We start from the raw sequence: 16816 nt of genomic DNA on the forward strand, positions 1-16816 counted from the left end.
TCGCTATCCTAATCTTAGACTAATTTGGGCTTTGCTGGACCTGTGTCTAAGTACAGGGGTTGATGAGATTCTAAAAGTACCACATGAATTCATAAAGTCTAATTTGACTCCCAAATAACTTGAAATATAATAAAGTGTTTGATGCCAATATGACCATAATTTCCTTGACCCGAAGTACATCAGGGCAAAAGGTTTAGGGTGGAGCCTCTGATCTAACAGGTACATCTAGGTATCTTTTATGCCCCTGACCATCAAGGATTAACATTTCAATTAAAAATGCACTTAAAATGAAATTGATGCACCATATAATAATTGTTCGTTCCTTCAGAGTCTGATAAATTAGAATCTGGTGAGGATAGAAATATATCTTGTTTTCAGCATTTCAATCATATCTAAGTAACAAAGATTTAGACAAGCAATAACGTATTACAGAGTAAAGTAGTAGAAAACAATGTGCTATGGATTTCCTTACTTGTTGTTCAAAAATATAAATCTCAGCTCTAGTACGTTCCTCTGTAGTCACTGGAATACCATCCAATATCTGCAGACTCGGCAACCGAAAAACAAGCATTGGACGATGAAGCATTTTACGGGAAATCTGAAGAAATGTAGCATAACATGACTTTAATAATTTTCTCAGCCTAAGATTTGCTTATTTTAGTATTTACAAATATTTCACATATAGATTCAACTACAAAAAGCAGATTTAAAATACCAAGGAAAATCACTGCATACCAGATCAGTCAGGAATACACATGAGTAGAAAGTGGTACATACATTTTAAAAATTTGATGGATATCAATACTCGCTTGATGAGTATTGACTTCAAACACTCGAGTATTATCCCTATCAGCCACATGTATATATTTTTATACATAGGACATATCCACTTTTTTTTTTACAATTCATCACTCTCACTGTGCCATCACCTTATAGGAGCACCTTATTTTTTGTATGATATAAGTAATGTATAATAATCGCAAAAACTTGATATATATTCACGACTGAGAAGATACATAAAAATAAATGAACTAAACGCATTATTGAAAACCGACTCTTGTACGGTTTACTCTATTTCTATATCTGTTTTGATACTATTGTCGTGGAAGTGAAGGGCTAAGCTTTCCCCGTGGGGACCACTATTTACATATTTACTTATTTAAAGTGTGGCAGATGGGATACTGGGCTCAAAGGAGGGGCATATCCCGCCCTAATCATTACAAGTGTCGAAGGCAGTACTACACTTCAAATACGGGGGACAAAGCATCCGCCACGTTTGTGATGGAGTATCCCATCCACCAAACTCTAAATAAGGTCCATAGGTTATTTAAATTACAGCTTGAACGCTTTACGATTTATGGTGTGATTTATATGTATTTCTCATGTTAAAAAGTTTGGCAAGAAACTAAGGTGTGTATTTTCTTTCCACTTTTTAAAAATAATTGTATTTTTTTTTCGTTTAGTAGAACATGTTCCACCTCTGAGTGGAAAATAGAATGACAGCAATATAACTTAGGAGCGTTTCCACTGGTAACCCCTAGTCACCCAACCCTCTTCCCACACAGACTTCCCTACAATGCTACGAGTGTCTCAGTCCCTCTAAATATTCCCAAATACTCGTGTATGTACGGATTTTCATGTCCAATGTCCTGGCTTATGAGGATCCTTTTGTATCCTTCCAATGGTGGGCTATGTCTCTCTTAGACACTATCAGACCCATTCTCACAATGTCAGTGTGCTCTGCTGATCTACAACAGTGTCTGTGATATCTAGAAGGATTGTTTTTGAGGCACGCTGCACCACAGAAAATCCCCAGGCACATATGCACTCAACTGGAGTACAGTACCAGTCTGATGCAGCCCCATACTGTGTGGAGTAGTATCCCTTCGTGTGCTACTCACCAGAGGCACCTGGGGAAGGTAATTACTCCCATGTTCCATAGTTTGTGTCTGGCAGGGTATGTTTTATGTATATCTTTCAATTGGATGAGGCACAACGGTGTCGCGATTGCTGAATATCGTGATGAGGCTTTTGCCTCTGCCCTCAAGTGGCTCTCAAGATGTTCATTTTTGATTAATGTTGAGAATTGATAACTCGGAATAAATATGTACACAATACCAACTATGATAAAGGCAACACATGCATTTGCTGCAATCTTCCACACTTTATAATTTGTAGTACAATGTACTCACTGGATTTCCAAGTATGGTAAGTTCTTCAATGGACGGAAATGATTCCAGCTTATCCAGCTCAGCTGTTTCCTATTCAAAAGAAAACATATTAATAGACTTCAAATTTCCTAGGCACATTGATTTTAATCTGTTTAGGAGTTAATCTTCGTGCAATAGATGTTTCCGTTGGAAATTTGATTAGAAACAGATGTGACCTATCTTGTATTTCCTGTGTTTCTAAAGACTTAACATTTGAACAACACTGCTAGGCTGTGGTGATATTTACCTAAAACTACTTTTGCAACTTTGAACAAGAGAGAAAGAGCCAGGTTAAGTAGAAATGACCCTCTAACACCAAAAGGACACAGTAAATGTGAAGACTTTGAATTCCAGACAACAAGGGCCTCAATATAGATGCCAGAATTAAGGGGTGACAGGGACCAGAGATCAGAGATAATGATTTCAGATCATATCCATATTTCCATATATCATGAGTTAAAGTCCCCAGAGTAAGTACTAACTATGTGACATTACTTACCAGTTTAAACACGCATTGGCAAAGCCAATAAGTCATGTCAATGCAGGAGCTATTGACTTTGCCAATATGTATTAGCCATGTTGTACACCAGTGTGGCTGCTGTACAACATGGCTAAAGGTTAGTGATGTTAAGCAGAGTGGCATGAAATGTCATAAAGTGGAGCTGGTTGGAGTGTTATGGAGTAGCTTAGAGTGGTGTAGAGTTGAGAGGAGTGGCGCTGAGTGTTGTAAACTGTCATTGAGGGAGTAGAGTGTCTAAGAGTGGACAGGCACAGAGTAGAATAGAGTATGAGTGGTGTCAGAGTGGAGTAGAGTGTTGTAGAGCGGAGTGGCAAACAGTGGAGAAGATTGTCATAGAGTGGAGTAGCATAAAGTGGAGTAGAGTGGGAGAGTAGAATAGCGCAGAGTGAAGTAGAGTGTTGTAGAGTCAAGTGGCGTAGAGTGGAGTGGGATAGAGTGGAGTTGAGTGCAGTGCAGTGGAGTAGTGTGTCATAGAATAGAGTGGAGTAAAGTGGCATAGAGGAAGTTGCACAGAACTTCATTGAGTGGAGTAGTGTTGCACAGTGGCACAGAGTGGAGTGGCATGTCATAGACTGGAATAGAGTTTAATGGAGTAGAGCGCAATAGAGTGGGGTTTCATAGTTCCAAGGCTCATCCCTCATCTCCACCCTACCCCTCTTCAACATCTAAATTACACTCCTTGCAGACATTTTTAGAAGACACAACATCAACATTTATCTCCTACACAGATGACACCCAAATAGGCCTCTCACTCTCATCAAACCCCACTCAGACAAAGACTAACTTCCACAACTGCAAGAACGTAGCAACATGGATGAAAGACAACAGCCTCAAACTGAAAATGGACAAGATGGAAGTCCTGATTTTCCACAAACACACTCGCCTCTGGAACAACTCCTGGCGGCATATGGAGCTCAGACCCACCCCTACACCAAAAGACCATGCCACAACCCCAGCATCGTACTAGACCGCAAACTCTCCATGAAATGCAAGTCAATGATGTCACCTCGGCATGCTCCGAAAAATCTTCAGGTGGCTCCCCATTAGCACCAGGAAAATGGTGAAACAGGGGCTTATCACCAGCCGGCTCAACCGCAGCTATGCACTCTATGCCGGCACAAACTCCAAACTCATGCAAAGACTCCAGACAATCCAGAACGCAGCAGCCGGACTGATCCACAACTTGCCCAAGAGAACAAACATCACCCAGCACCTAAAAGATCTCCACTGGCTCCCCATCCAGAAGAGATGCCAGTTCAAGCCCTTCACAACCTAGGACAACACTACATCAACCATCGCTAGACCTTTCACCAACCACCCAGAAACCTTCTCTCCGCTCACTTTCTGCTCGCACAGATGCCACCCATCCGCCACAGCCACACCGGAAGACGCTTCTTCTCTCACCTTGCCGCCAAAGCCAGGAACACACTCCCACAACACCTCTACCATGGAACACAAGATCTGGCTCTTCAAATAAGACCTGCAGCGCCTGGATACCCACGGGGTGATAAGTCGTGGTATACACATACTGATTGATTGATAGTTTGTATTGTCGTAGAGTGGCCTAGAGTAAAGTGGCATAAAGTACAGTGGTGCAGAGTAGATTGGCATTGAGTGCAGTAGAGTAGAGAACATTGGTGTTGAGTAAGGTGGTGTAGAGTGCATTAGTGTACAGTGCAGTGGTGCAGAGTAGAGTGCAGTGGTGCAGAGTAGAGTGTAGTGGGGCAAAGTAGAGTGCAGTGGTGCAAAGTAGAGTGGCACTCACTGGAGTGTGGGTGAGTGGAGTGACACTGAGTGTAGCGGAGTAGAGTATAGTGGTACAGAGTAAAATAGAGTGGTGCAGGATAGTGTGGAGTGGATCAGGGTACAGTGCAGTGGCAGCGAGAAGTGGCGTAGTGTGCATGGGCGTAGAATGTAGTGCTGCAGAGTAGAGTGGCACAGAGTGCACTGACAGAGTAGAGATATGTAGAGTAGTGAGGCGTGGAGTGGAGGGGCATAGAGTGCAGTGGTGCACAGTAGCATAGAGTGTAGTGGCATAGAGTGCAGTGGCATAGAGTGCATAGGTGTAGAGTGCAGTAGAGTGGCATAGATTAAAGTGGTGCAAAGTAGAGTGTAGTGGCATAGAGTGAGGCGCAGAGTAGAGTGAGTTAAAGTTCAGTGGTTGAGAGAGCAGTGCTGCAGAGTAAAGAGTGCGGCAAAGTCTGGTATGCAGGGTGTGGTAGCGTACTGACATTACAGGCAACTCATCTTTAATTCGAATTACCATTACATTTGCACTGGCATACAGTTTTACTGATAAAAGTATACAGCACACAAATGATGACGTGTTGAAATGTCATCACGCAGTGTACTGATTTGTTTTAATTGTACTAAAGTATTTGTTTCCACCATACTTCAGAATTACGAAAAAATTGCCTTATTTTGTGCTTTTCTAATTCTGAAATATTCTGAAATATCTGCTCAGTTCATTTAGATTTAAACTTTGTTGTGTGCTAGAAAGAAAATACCATCATGCAGCCTTCCTCAAGCACATCCCCAGTAGTCAGCATGATTGTCAAGGAAACCCTCTCAGTTTGAAGTCAGAGAAAGAAAAGTAACCACCAAACCCTCCGGAAGACAGGGCCTAAAATGTGGCCTTTGTCTTTGAATGCACAGCAAATGTGACAAGATAAGAACACGATTTAAAGGCCTGTGTATAGAAATTCAGTACTGGTGGAAGAATACAGTAAATAGGGATTGGGCAACAGAAAGAACAAACTCAAGCTGGACAGCCTAAAACAAATAGAGACAGCAAATAGAAAGCAAGGAAATGTGAGTAACAAACCAAAAAGCCAATGGTAAGCAATGGACAGACGGCATTCCCAAGAAAGCAATTCAAGTGTCCCGAAGGTGTGGTTAGCAAATCAGACAGATTTGACCTAAAATGGAAGGTTTTCTCGGATTCCAGATATTTTACCACCTGCTCTCAGTAGGTGGTAAATGGAAGCAGCGCTGCCACAGAGGGTTTCTCTGCAGGGATCTTTGAGTAGGGAGGATATGATCCTTGACTGCTTTGGAGAATGTTGCATGCTTCCACTGGGCTTTTGGAGATAGTCGGCGATGGCTTAAAAACAGTTAATTTAGGTACAGGAACACAGAACCACCTCAAATTGGCCAGATGGTATCCCACCTGGATATTTCTCTAGGCAACTTGTAATGAGGGCTCATAAAGAAGTTCAAATGGGAAAGACTTATCCTAATTGCTCCAGAGTGCTATCAACAGTTGTCGTGCATTGGCCTACTTAAGTTGAAGCATTTAACCATGTAGAGCTGGCTTTCAGGGCCAAATAGACTATCAAGCAAGTGAAACAAAATCCAGCTCCGCAAGTTTCAATTTCAGAATCCAACGATCTGGCTCCTAAGTCCCCATAATATAGCCATCTGAACTTACTGTCAGACTGTCTGGGCATTTCGACAGAGGGAAAATCAGAAAACATCTTTCCAGATGTTTCCTCTAATGCTTTCTAACAAAAAAACTCTCCTCCAACTAAACAAATCTGTCATTCACAGGGCATGCCAACAAAATGCAGTTCTCCCCTATCTCCTCTCCTCAACGAAATCTAAAACACAGTATCTTTTAATACACTTTTATTTAGCTTCAATAACAATTTATAGGAAAGTCCTTCTCAGATCTTCTTTTTCCCAGTCTTGGTGCATTTCAATGCATTCCTCGAAATCCCCAGCGGCATCACCAGCTCAGCGTGACGTACCTTGACTTCAGAGTCAAAGCATCGCTATGCTTGTCTTCGCAAGCTCCATCAGATTCCTCGATGATGACGCAGGACCTCAAACCGCAAGCTCCTGTCGGCGGTCACTGACTTCGCTGTGTGACACATCTTGGCACAGGACCTAGCATCGCAAGCTCCATGCCGATGGTTTCTCCACACCGGTCAGCGCAGCTCAACATAAGGATTTCTCATCACTGCATAATCAGGATTTAAGGTACACTTGTTCAGCTGGCCTGACTGAGTCCCTGTAGCCAGCCCACCTTCATCACAGTCAGCATGAACTTTGTCCCAGTCCTGCATGACCAGACAACCACAGTTGGCGCTTTGTGCTTTTTGGAGCTATATTCACTGAACACTTTAAAACTGCATACACCCGGTACTACTGATTGGATTTTGGCCGTTTTGGTCTTAAATAATTTTTTATATTTTACTCAATTTTTCTAATTTGATGTGGGATTTTTCTTGTGTTGTGTATTACTTCATTACTGTTTGAAGTACTGCATAGATACTTTAAACATTGCCTCTAAGTTAGCTACCAGAGGGTTAAGCACAGGTTACTTTGGGATTGCTTTTGATTTTTTCTTAACAGAGTATTGTGGTTGCTGCCTTAGTATGGTTTCACCCCTCTCAACCAGTAATCCAATTTCAAACAAGCGATATCTTTAGTCGTGGTAGGGAAATCTGCATTAATACATTCATTTACTCCTGCCAGGAGTTCCTTTGTGAACTCCTAGAAGAAATAAAAAAAGGAAAATGTAGATGTAAACTTATATTTAAAACCAAAATGTATCACTGTAAAGAGAGCCCTTTGTCCCCCTAACTGATACTGTTATATGTCAAGTTTTCTGTAAAATATGCATAGTTATTCTCCCATATTTCACACTATAGTAATGGCCTGAGTCCTGTGAGGTTTGCAGATACAATTGTGAATGTTTTCAATTGTATAAGTTTTTCAGAGAGAATTTCATAGCGGAGAAAAAAAATAGCTTTCGTGTAAATCTTTTCTTCCATCATCTGTATTTTCTTTCCATTCTTTAACATCCCATCCACATAACTGTGGTCCAGGAGCATCAGTTTGGTGTTCAATACGTATAGATCATTCTTCTAGCAGATCTCCAAAAACACCCTACCGGACTTATCCTGCTTTGCACCACGTGACAGTCCAGTCGCAAGAATTCTTAAAGGGACAGCGTCAGCTTTCCCAGGTCTAGAATAAGGACAGCACTGCTTCCCGAGTACTTTTTTCCTTTTAATGTTCTTTTCTAGAGTGGTGTTTCAAGAAAAATCTGTATAATGTTTTATTTGGTTAAATTGGCTTACATGAAAAAATACAGTAAATAAGGTACCCTATTGACATGTTTTTAAACCAAATTATTTTTCAAAATGAAAATGTACATTTAAAATTGCATTTTGCACTCCTGCGCATGCGCTTAGATATTCTGCTCTTAAATATTAGAGTCCCTTGGCAAAGAAACATGGTCTGAACAAGACTTTTTTCAACAGGTGTATGGATCGTGTGACTTTCTGTGAGAGTGAAGAATAAAATATATATTCTGCTAATAAAGTTTCCGAGGAGGATGTTGTTGTTTGTGCTAATGAAGATGAAGGACTAACTGATGGCCTCAATCAGTTGCTCCACAATACTCTCCCCGGTGGGTGGTAAATGACATGAAGATGCTTATGGTCAGGCTCAACTGTTGTTACTGCAACTGAGAAGTGTTGGAAGCAAAAGAACTGAAAATGAATTGTAGGTCTCACACAACATGTCATTCTTGTGGATGACTGTGTCACCACCTCTAGTTTCCTCTTTTCTATGGAGACGTATAACAGAGTAGATTGATGGTACTTATATGCCCAGCATCAGTTGGAAGGGTTTGTTCAGCCATGCCTTGGTCAGGAAGAGAAGGTCTAGATTCTTAGATGTAATTAGGTTTTCAGTCTCTACACTATGCTTAACTGCCCCTTTGCAGTTGTGCAGAAGGCAGTTGGGGCGATGTGAGGGATGCTTCTGGATGGAGAGGGGAGTGTGTTTATTTGTATAAGACTGTCCAAGTACATCACCTTTTCCCTTAGGGGAGGTTCCTATTCTCCTCGAATTTGCAAATATCTGGATGTTGTGGACTTTTTGGAAGAACTTTAAAGATGAACGCGAATTGTAGAATTTAAGTAGATCTTCAATGTCCTTCTCAGACAAAGGATTCCTGGTTCTCCTAGTATGTTTTTTTTTCTGTTCTTGCATAGTTTGGCTTCCAACATTATCTTCAGTCCAGTATGTGTGTGAAAGGGGGAGGACTGATCTAGAAGGATATCGGCTTGGTGATTTCAAATATGCTTTAATGTCAGTGAGGTGGTTTTTGCGCATTCAGACTTTTTTTTTTTTTTAAACCTTTATTAGTTGCGGTCAACAAAGATACATGACAGGTACAGCAACAGCGTTGCAATAAAGCATGACAGTTATGGTACATTCAGCAGAACAGCAGCAATTGTACACGGGCTAGTACATCACATTTAGGCTTGTCATTGATACTTTCCCCAGTGATCTGCAGTGTGAGGAGATCCAGAGTAGAGCACACTCCGTACACAATCACGAACATAAGGAATAGGGAGCCGTCAGTATCCTAACATACATGTGTAGTGCCAATCCAGGATGGAGGGTGCCACTGATCCTCCCTGTCCCACAGCTATCTCATCCCATATCAGTCAGCCAGTGACGGCACCGTGTGGAGCATTGAGCCATGTGTATGTTCAGTAAGGGTAGCCTCACCTGTCCCCCCAGCTAGCGTCCAGTGTGTAAGCAACAGGAGTGCAATGTGTCATAACGGGGGTGCGCAGCACTCAAGCATGCTAATGTCATCCCCACCGAAGCACAGCCCCAGGATCCACTGTGTATGTCCACCCCTTGTCGAACCTCTGTAAACGGGCATCAGGCGGGTCAGTAAGGTGACATGCAAGTGTCCCAGAGCACCCAGTGTCACCTCAGCATCAACCCTACCACAAATGTATAAGCAGGGGGGGCCGGGATCCCACCCTCCCCGTGACATGTAATATGGTGAGTGTATTACGCAGCATCCATTCGCTCATGGGCCAGTCAACAGACCTTCACCTCCAGAGGAGTCACTGTGAGCCGCCTGGGACAACCAGTATACCTGCAAAGGGGACCAAAAATCACTGGGTCTGCAGCGGGCGGGTAGCAATTCCGCATAGATGCCATGTTGGTCTTGGCAGTACGTGAGGTCGTCCAGCCATTCCTTAAACTTCGGTGCCCTGCCTCTCCCCCACCTGCAAGCGATCCTCCTCTTAGCCAGCAGCATCGCGATATCAACAAACTTCCGGTCCGCTTTGGGTACATCCTTGGTATACCCCGGTAACATCACCACCGGGTCCAGAGGTAGAGGGCCAGCAATCATGATCTGGAGCGCAGCATGTATCTGCGCCCAGTATGCCTGTATCGCCCCACACTCCCAGGCCAAATGAGGGAAACCCGCGCCTTCCGCACGGCAGCGTGCGCACCTGTCGTCCTCCGATAAGTGAAAACGTAGCTTCCTGACTGGGGTGTAGTAATACCTCTGTATAAACTTGTAATGAATGATTTTCAATCGACAGCTGGAGGATATGTTAGCCGTGACCGAGCAGCAATACTTCCACTGCTCGTCTGTGATCTCGACAGGTAATTCAGTGTTCCAATCAACCCACGCTCTAGACAGAGCCGGTGGACGCTGCTCCCGGATGGAAGCATACAGTTTTGACACCAAGTGCCTGCCGTCCGATACCAGCATCACATGCAATGGCAGGACCGTCGCCGGCTCCTCTGGGAAGCTAGGAAGAATGTCCCGCATACCCTGACGCAGTTGAATATAATAAAGCACCTCCATCGGTGTCGGGGGACCGTTCCGAAATATCTGATCTTTGGTACGGAACAACCCATCCTGGAACAAGTCACCCCATGTAGAAAGGTGCACGCGTTTACACATGGATCGAAACCCGTTCTCCAGCAATAGCGAGAGCTTCGGGTGGTATGCAAGGGGGATCGCTGGGGAATAAAGCATGGGCGCTCCAAGTAACTTAGTCACTCTCTTCCAAGAGTCAATAGTACAGGTGACAGTGGTAGCAGGTGTCTCAACATCACTAGTCAGTCCCATAATCATGCCCCTGAGCGGGAGTGGATGTACTATCCAATCCTCGGCTGCTGCCTGCGGCATAAAGGGGGCGGGGCAAACCCAGTGATAGGCGTGCTGCGCCTGAGCACTGAGGTAATACACTTCCAGATCAGGCACATCGAACCCGCCCCTTTCATACGGCTGTGTCAGAACAGTCCAGCTAAGGCGTGGTTGCTTGCCACCCCAAAAGAGGCGAAGTAGCTCGGTCCGAAGCCTCTTGAAAAAATAGGTGCCCGGGTAGTAGGGAATATTCTGGAATAGGTATAGGAATCGCGGAAGGACGACCATTTTTATCAAGGAGGCTCTGCCTGCCATGGAAAGCGGAAGGGCCAGCCAGCGGGTCACATTGTCAGTCAATTGCGAGATAGCCACTCCATAATTCAGCCAAAGCGTGTCCTCTTTATGGAGCGATATCGTAATGCCCAAGTATCGCAGGTCTGAATCGCACCATTCTAAGGGGTAGTCTAATGGAAAGTGGGTAACTGAGGCCATGAGGGGGAAGAACTGCGACTTCTGCCAGTTAATGTGCACTCCGGATATGCCACCAAACGCTATAAATTCTCTCAGAAGTGGGTTGAGGTGCTCTTGTGGGTGTCGCACATACAGTGTAACATCATCTGCATAAAGGGAGATCCCAATCTGCCGTTGGTTACAGTTGAAGGCGCTGGCCTTATGCAGTTGCCGGATCCTGCATGCCAGTGGTTCAATTGCCAAGGCAAAAAGCAGGGGCGACAGGGGGCAGCCCTGTCTGGTCCCTCTCGTAATCGGCATTTGGGCAGAGAGCACCCCATTAATGATGACCCTGGCGACTGGGGAGGTGTACAGTAGTTTCACCCAAGCAATGAATATTCGAGGGAACCCCATCCTGCCTAAGATAGTCATGAGATAACCCCACTCCACTGAATCAAACGCTTTGGTGGCGTCCAGAAACACAGCAGCGACCGGTAACTCAGGCGCTATGGTGGGTATAAGGGAAAACAGGGTACGGAGGTTATGCGATGTGGCACGACCTGGGACAAACCCCGACTGGTCCGGAAGCACCAGTGTATGCATGAGCAGGGACAGCCTAGTCGCCAGCACTTTAGCAAGTATTTTTGCGTCGCAATTTAACAGTGAGAGGGGTCTATAGGCGTCCGTATCAAGCGGATTCTTTCCTGGTTTCAGAAGAGAGGTTATCGCTACCTCCCTCATCGAGCCCGGCAGTATCCCCACCTCAAGCGATTCTTCAAAGACTTCCTTCAGCACCGGCGCCATGATTTCTATGTAGCACTTGTAGAATTCGTCCGGGAGGCCGTCTAGCCCCGCAGCCTTACCATTGCTGAGGGACATGATCGCCTCCCTGATCTCGTCCAGTTTGAAAGGGCATCCCAGGAATGCCCTGTCACCGTCACTTAGCCAGCAAAGCGCTATGTCCTCCAGGAAGTTCCCGAGCTCCACTTCGCCCTCCTGTTGTGTGGAATATAAACGTCTGTAGTGCTGTAGGAAGGTGTCTTGTATGCCCTTAGTATCCTGATATGACCTGCCCTCACTATCAGTGATTTCTAATATGTGGGTGGCATGGCGCTGGTGTCTCGTGAGCGCCGCAAGCACCTTACCCGGCCGGTCTCCCTCACAGTAGCGCCTAGCCGTCCAGTACTTGCCACGGAACTTCACCTCTCTGGCAGCTTCCTCCTCAAAGGTCGAGAGTTTGGCCCTGAACTCCTCCGCCAAGTCAGGGCGAGGATTCCTAACCATCTCAGCCTCCAGCGCTTTAAGCTCTATTTCAAGTTTAGTCAACGTGCGCACTATGTCCCTAAGTATACCACAGCTCTTAGAAATCGTGACGCCCCTGACAGTCACTTTAAAGGCTTCCCAAATTGTTTCCACCTTCTCAACTGACCCCTTATTTCTAGGGAAGAAAGCTTCTATCTCCTCACCAAGTTCGTGTTTAAAGACAGGGTCAAGCAGGGCAGAGGGGAAGAGCCGCCACGGCGGACGCACTCTGGCATAACCAGGCATCTCCAACACAGCCAGTACAGGGCAGTGGTCTGAATAAGTACGAGGTAGATGTTTCACGTGAGCAACGCCCCCAGCCAGGCCTCGCGAGATAAAGCAGTAGTCAATCCTCGCCCATGAGCGTGCGTGCGTCGTGAAATGCGTGCCTTCCCTGGATGTTGGGTGTGTGTGCCTCCAGCTATCTAATAGGCCAGCCTCTGTTAGTATACCATGAAGAGTATCACGAGCTTTCGTGTTGTACTGCACACTACCATCCGATCTATCTACCCCAGGATGCAGTGACAGGTTGAAGTCCCCCCCCAGATTATGTGTGTAGCCTCGATCCCCAGCACATGCCCCCACAACGATAGGAAGAATCCAGGTGTGTCAATATTGGGTGCGTAACAATTAACAAGCATGATCACCTCAGTGCCCAGCCTGCCCCACAGAAGCACATATCGCTCCTCAGTATCCACCCTCGCACCCAGTTTTTGGAAATGCAACGCTTTATGGACCAGAATAACAGTACCCCTCGAGTAAGTGGAATATGAGGAAAACTCCCTCACAGTTGCCCATCTACTTGCAAACTTAGTGGCATTGCGTGGGTTCAGGTGGGTTTCCTGAAGCATCGCTATCTGCACATGATGCCTATCCAAATATGCAATTACATTTCTGCATTTCCTGGGGTCGTTAAGGCCTCGAACATTCCAGGACATTATCGTAACCTTACCCAATGCGACATCACCCATGCTCATCATCGTATTCCTGAAAAAAGCCCACGGCCGGTGCTCCAGCCCCCGATCTGAACGTACCATACACAAATCTTTCTGCTGTTCGGACCATCTGCCCCATCCATCCAGTAATGCTTACACACACGCTATCAATGTACTCTACATACACGCCATGAGTATCTCCCGCAAAGCTGCCGCTAGACTCAACAACACATCTCACAACAGTCAAACACCCCCCTACCTCCCATATGCAACACCCCAATCCCCACGTACCAAGTCCTCCCCCCTCCCACTGAAGCAACCCAAACTTGCCAGTATTGCAGTCCCCCCCTCCAACCCGAACCCTGCATTCAAGCAACAAAGAAAAACTGTGTGGGGAATCCCCTTCTGGGGGCATCATAGGTACACACCAATACACCCCTACAATCCCCTCCCGCCCCGCACAGGTCATATGGGAACAGTCAGAGAAGGGGGGGTGGTGCCTGGTATACATTACCCCTGCAGGTCAGTGCCTGTCCATCATATTAACGTCACTCCCGGCAATCTCCCCAATTGGGTAAGATGCCAGCCAATGCAATCGAGCCGTCCATGCCCTTGTCGCCGCTCACACCACCCCAAATATCCTCAGTTTACCGGACATGCCAATACCAATCATATCCCTGGTGTATAACATACGATCCGTCCGCCAATCCACAGCCAGTCCAAGCAGTGAAGATAGCACAATTCAGTTTCTCAGCCCAGAACAGGACAACCAGGGCCAAAGCGGGCCATAGGATCCAATCCAAATGTTAACACAGCAACAGGAGGACAGCCAACTAGCAACAAAGAGGCATTTTCAGTCTGCAGCTTGCTCCTCTGGGTCTCCGTCCGCATCTCCATTTTCCGCATTCCGTCTGTCTCTCCTAGCAGCCCGGAGTTTCTTGATGTAGTCTTCCACCTGCTGCGGATTTATGAAAAAGTGTTGTTTGCCCTGATGGGTCACCCTTAAGCGCGCCGGGTACAGGAGTGCGTAATCCACCTGCATGTCTCTTAACTTTTTCTTTACGTCCATAAACTTCTTCCGCTGGTCCTGCACCAGAGGCGTAAAGTCCGGATACACTGAAAAGGGCACACCATCGCAAGTCAAGTTGTGATTCATTCGAGCTGCTCGTAGTGCCGCGTCGCGATCGCAGTAGTTAAGCAAGCGGGCGATGATAGGCCGCAGCTGCGCCCCTGGCTTGGGCGCCGGACCCAGAGATCGATGCGCTCTTTCGACAATAAATTGACCAGAGAAGGCCTCCCTGCCACCTGCAGCAAATAGGATTTTCTCCACATATTCCTCCATGCGGCCAGTATTGGTGGACTCCGGTACGCCCGTGACGCAAATGTTATTGCGCCTACTCCTCGCCTCCAACTCCTCGTTCTTCGCCGCTATCACCCGCAGGATATTGTCCATTCTGGAGAGGCGCGCGTCGTGAGTTGCCGAGGAATCCTCTGTGGCAGAAATACGCCTCTCTGCTTCCGTCAGACGTTCTTCATGGACCTCCAGTTTCTGCACGACCCCATCCATCCTGGAGGATAGGCGGTCCACCTTGTCCACGATCGTGGCGAAGCCCTGCCTCATCTCCTCCAGCATTATTCGCATCTCAGGGGCCATGGACGTGGAGGGGGGCTCATTGCGCGATGGTTCGTGGGCCGCGCCAGCGCCATTTGCGCCACGTAGCTGCTTCTTGGGGGGGGCAGGTTCAAAAGAGAGCTTAGATTGTTTATTGTCGTTTTTTCCCATACTGCTGCGCCTGTAGGGGCCTGAGACGCCCAGCGAGAGGCGATCAATGTGGCGCTCACTGCCCTTCGCCAATCCGTTGTGCATTCGCGCCTCTCTGCGCAGTGTTCGCGCCGATGGCAATGCCTTCCACTGAAGGAGCAGGTCAGCAGCAGCGGATAGTCACCCCCCCCTCAAAGCGTCCCAACTTCAGTGTCCAATGCCAGTCAATATCGCCCACGAAAGGGACTGCGGCCTCAACTGGCCACTCTGTGTGGGTAGTGGGAAGCAACGTGCCGGAGAGGAGCGAGCATGGTCCGCACTCGAGGAGCCCTGGGTGGCGTTGGGTAGGGGGAGGGGGGGGAAGGTCCAGCGCGCCTCCACCGGACAGCAGCTCTCTTAACCTGACCACAGCCTGTGGCGCCTAGTGGTCTTCAGAAGCTCCTCGGCCCCCAGACCCCAGAAGTAGTGATCCCTCAGATGGAACAGGGGCCCCGCCGGCAATCCGCTGTAAGAGGCCGGGGTCCCGGTCAATCACCTCTCAGCTCAGGCGGCAGTCCTCGGCACCAGCCACAATCCCTGCAGGGCTCAGGATCGCCGGTCAGCCCCACCGCTAGCAGTCGCGGTCAGGGGAGGGGGGGGAGACTCACCGCCACCGCCGATCCCCGATCTCCGACAGGTCCCGCACCGTCAGGGCAAGCCTCTCCGCTCCTGAGGCCTATTTGCCTCGTGGCCAGCCCCGGCCTCGCGTGGCTCGGCGCGCAGGTCCTCGCTCCGCCCCTCCTCCGCAGTATGTCCCGGCCAGCGCCCCTGGTCGGCTAAGTTCCGCGCCGAGTGTCGGATCTCCACAAAATTTGGACAGGAGCCACAGGGCAGTTAGGCTCACACTCGCTGTGATTTTAAGACAAAATCCTGCAGGCATTCAGGAGAAAAGCAGGATAGTACTGACCAGGCGGCCAGAGCCTCACTACAGTGCGGCCATTAGCTATTGCGCCCTCTAGCGCCCCCGCGCATTCAGACTTCCTCAATAACATGGTATGCTTTGCAGGTAAGGGTTTGATAGTAGTGTGATTGCCACTGGAAGGATAGATTTTGAGGCGTGTGATGCGTAGGAGCCTTCATCTGATTTGGACTACCCTAGTCACTCTTGAGGTGGAATTGGGTCAGCTATAAGGGTTGGTTTCAGTGTTGTGGGGTATTTGGGATCATCCTCACGGTGAGGGAGAGTGGAGCAGGGAAGGTGGCTCAATTTGGTGGGAGGAAAGGTATGGGGTAAAGGATGAAGTGAGGAGATTGCGGTTGAATCAGCTGGAGAGAAAGTAAGAGGGAAGATATTTGGGGAGAACTCTGGTGCATGGGGTGCATGGGGTGCACAGGTTGCAGTGTTGGTTGTACGAGATATGAGTGCAGAGGGTACCAAAGTTTGTGGGCATACAGATATTCGAGGGTATACATTAGGGAGGGGTTAATAGAGCACAAAGTGAAGTTGAGGCCAAATAGAAAATAAAGAGTGGGAAGAGGAGAGGAGGCTTGTATGGAGGAATGGGGATGCTTATGTATGAGTTTTTTGTAGTATGTTTGAGGGGTTGCATAAATGTACGAACTTGAAGAATTTGAATTCTGCTTTCAGTAGGTTATGGAAAAAGGGCAGAGGTCAGCTGAAGACATCACAGGAATCTATAAGCCTCAGAGCCGCTGAGGGCAGAACATTTTGAA

General features: G+C 47.1%; 1 protein-coding gene across 1 annotated transcript in view; it reads right to left on the reverse strand.

Annotated features, from left to right (window-relative positions):
• The window catches only part of LRRC9 (leucine rich repeat containing 9), a 719638-nt gene that overhangs the window by 75429 nt on the left and 627393 nt on the right, over window positions 1-16816 (reverse strand). Inside the window, exons 29-30 of the mRNA XM_086937964.1 lie at window positions 2193-2261; window positions 473-598 (exon numbers count right to left, since the gene is read on the reverse strand). Of these exons, the coding sequence (XP_086794090.1) occupies window positions 473-598; window positions 2193-2261 (195 nt within the window). The remainder of the gene's footprint in view (window positions 1-472; window positions 599-2192; window positions 2262-16816) is intronic.

This window comes from Lissotriton vulgaris, chromosome 9 (genome assembly GCF_964263255.1).
Source record: "Lissotriton vulgaris chromosome 9, aLisVul1.2, whole genome shotgun sequence".
Taxonomy (NCBI): Eukaryota; Metazoa; Chordata; class Amphibia; order Caudata; family Salamandridae; genus Lissotriton; species Lissotriton vulgaris.